General features: G+C 36.3%; 1 protein-coding gene across 1 annotated transcript; it reads left to right on the top strand.

The window, feature by feature from the left end:
* Positions 1-1,711: 1,711 nt before the first annotated feature.
* LOC106958638 (SUN domain-containing protein 3-like) lies at positions 1,712-2,479 on the top strand (the record flags this gene model as incomplete). Its single annotated transcript, XM_015050630.1, has 4 exons — positions 1,712-1,790; positions 1,874-1,989; positions 2,125-2,298; positions 2,390-2,479. Coding segments are annotated over exons 1-4 (459 nt in total), but the record flags the coding sequence as incomplete, so codon positions are not given.
* Between the last annotated feature and the right edge of the window lie 231 nt (positions 2,480-2,710).

Genomic DNA, 2,710 nt, shown 5'->3' with positions numbered 1-2,710 from the left:
TTGTGTTAAAGTTACTGACCAACTCTCCATGCCTCTGTTTTGGTTTAGAAATTCTGAGAAGAAGTGATCGACTGATGGTAAATGGATATTATGGATCTGACGGAAAACCAACAATCTCATATAAAGAGTCCAGGATCAGGTAAACTAAATCAACAGAAGTATTAAATTCAAGACATGGCAAAAATATTTCTTCCCCTTTGAACTTTCTACTTCTTTTCATGTAACAACCACAAACATCTGTGTAATGTTTAGCAATTTAGCAAAAAAGAAAGAAATTTGTATTTTTTTGCCAAACAAATTTCTGTAGCAGTACATTTTTCAGCCCTCAAATTCTGATGCCTCTAAATTATGATTGTGATGTATGTTCCATTCTGACATCACAACTTCCTTCCAATGTCGCTTAGTTACGAATCAGAGTTAGGAATAGACACAGTAGAGAAATTCAAGTGTTCAGTGTCTATAAAAAGTATTTATCCCCTTGAATGTTGAAATAAATAATATATTACAAAATTTGGCTTGTGTGACAAAATAAAAAAATTACAAAAAAAACCTTTAATGTTGGCTGGACCTTCTTTGAATTAGGTCAGTCACTTTTAAAGGGCATGAATATTTATGCAGCCATTTATTTTAGGTCAAATATTTTTTGATTATTATTTTTAAATAGGTTAGTTTTCACATTGACATTATAAGATCTTTAGTATATTTTTTATGACAAAAATGCCCAATTTTGATGAAAAAGCTGTAAAATGATAAAACATACAGGGGGAGTGAGTATTTTTTATATGCACTTTACAGCAAGCAGTAAATTATAGGAAAAAGGACCTGAATGACCTTAGTTTGAAAGCAAATCCAAACTAACTTAAAAATATATGATGGGAAAAATAAAAACGAGGCTGTGCAGGAAGGGTTAATTTACAGCATAGGAAAACAATACCGTACATAAATTAAAATTGCAAACTCAGATCAAAAGAGATGTGGAACTAAGTATGGCTGTTCAACATTTTTTACAAAGTTTGTGTTTGCAATGTGATTACGTTGAATAATAACCCAAGTCTCCCTGGAATAATAGATTCTTATTCTCAGTGGTGACTTCCTGGGTAAGTAATGAGTAATTAAAATCAAGATATGAAAAAGTTCAAGGGAAGTAAATACTTTTGCAAAAAAACCCTGCAAATTTAACTCAATAATGTTAGGATCTATGTATCAGTTTACATATTTGTGTTTGTTCTACCTTGGCTGAACAGGAAGTGGACATACCGTCGGTATTACCTCACAGGAAGAAGAGAGACCTCATCAACAAACAACAGCAACAGCAGCATCGACAGGGACCTGTTGATGTACACGCTGAAACGTTTTCTTATCAGCGCCATATTCCTCGCCTTGTTTTATGGTAAATGATTTTCTTCTACAAACACCAATATTTCTAAGTTTTGTAGAGAGTTTTTAGTCTGAAAGCAGTGTCACTAATCCTGTCACCTTCTTCTCATTTCTCCACATTTGTCAGGATTTACCACCATTATTGCTCCTTTGACGATGAAACCTCCGGTTTTTTCGCCCTCCATCATAAACGCAGTAAGCTTTCTGTTAATCAAAACCCTTATATGAATGTCCTCTGCAGTGATATGACAAAACATCTAACTTCAATTGTGTTTAGGATTTAGGTCCAGTATGTAAAGATAAGCGAGGACAATTAGAGGAAGAGAAGGAGGGGATGGGTGTCCTACAGAAGAAGGTGGGCTACCTTCTTCCACCAGCAGATATGATGCCCAACTTTGCTTTGAAATCTCAAGGTAAGTCATTACTATCTTAAATTTCACTGAATGTTTTAAGCTTAGATGGTTTTAATTCACTTTCTGTGTGTGTTTGTAAACAGGAGCAAAGCTCGTATCCTGGATGCCATCAGGCACACATCCTGGCCAAATCCAAAGATGCAATAGGTTTGGGTTTACAATAGAACGGCCATCTATCCACCCGGACATTGTCATTGAGGTATGAACTGAACTATGATCATAATGTAATATGAATATGATGCAGAATGGTATTTCTATGTGATGTAATAATTAGAAGGCTTTTTGTTTATTATTTTAACATCCCACTGAAACTTTGAACTCTTTTTCTCTTCAGGGGAGGACTCGCCTACAACCAGGAGAGTGCTGGGCATTTGAAGGTTCCCAGGGACATCTCGTCATCGCCCTGCCCTACAGAGTTGTAATCGGTCACGTTACTTTGGGTCATCCGCCAAAAATGTTGTCCCCAACTGGTAACATCGACAGTGCTCCCAAGGAGTTTTCTATCTATGTAAGCCACAAGTCTCTGAATATTAGACAGCAACACTCAGTCTAACTTTCAGATATATTTATAAGGATATTTGTCTAATTTTGTTTTGCAGGGAATGAGGGAGCCCAAACAGGAGTGGACTCACCTGGGGACTTTTCACTATGAAGAGGATGGAGAGCCGCTTCAGACTTTTGAGCTACCGGTACGTTTATCCCAGTTGTTTTTTTGTTCTAGCTACTTTGCATAATTGCTTTGCAACATATTTATAGCCATTGAACTTTTCAATGTATTCATGTTAAAAATATAACATGAATGAGATCTAAAGTTGAAAGTTGATCTAAACCTTCCCATTATATTGCTGGCTCTGTGTTTAGGGCGGAAGGTAAACCTCTGACCCAGTTTTTAAAGTGTAACTTCCCCCTTCAGCCCTGGC

Source organism: Poecilia latipinna, unplaced genomic scaffold (genome assembly GCF_001443285.1).
Source record: "Poecilia latipinna isolate Pla-1442-1.1 unplaced genomic scaffold, P_latipinna-1.0 Scaffold1003, whole genome shotgun sequence".
NCBI lineage: Eukaryota > Metazoa > Chordata > Actinopteri > Cyprinodontiformes > Poeciliidae > Poecilia > Poecilia latipinna.
This window is presented reverse-complemented; position numbering and strand designations above follow the sequence as displayed.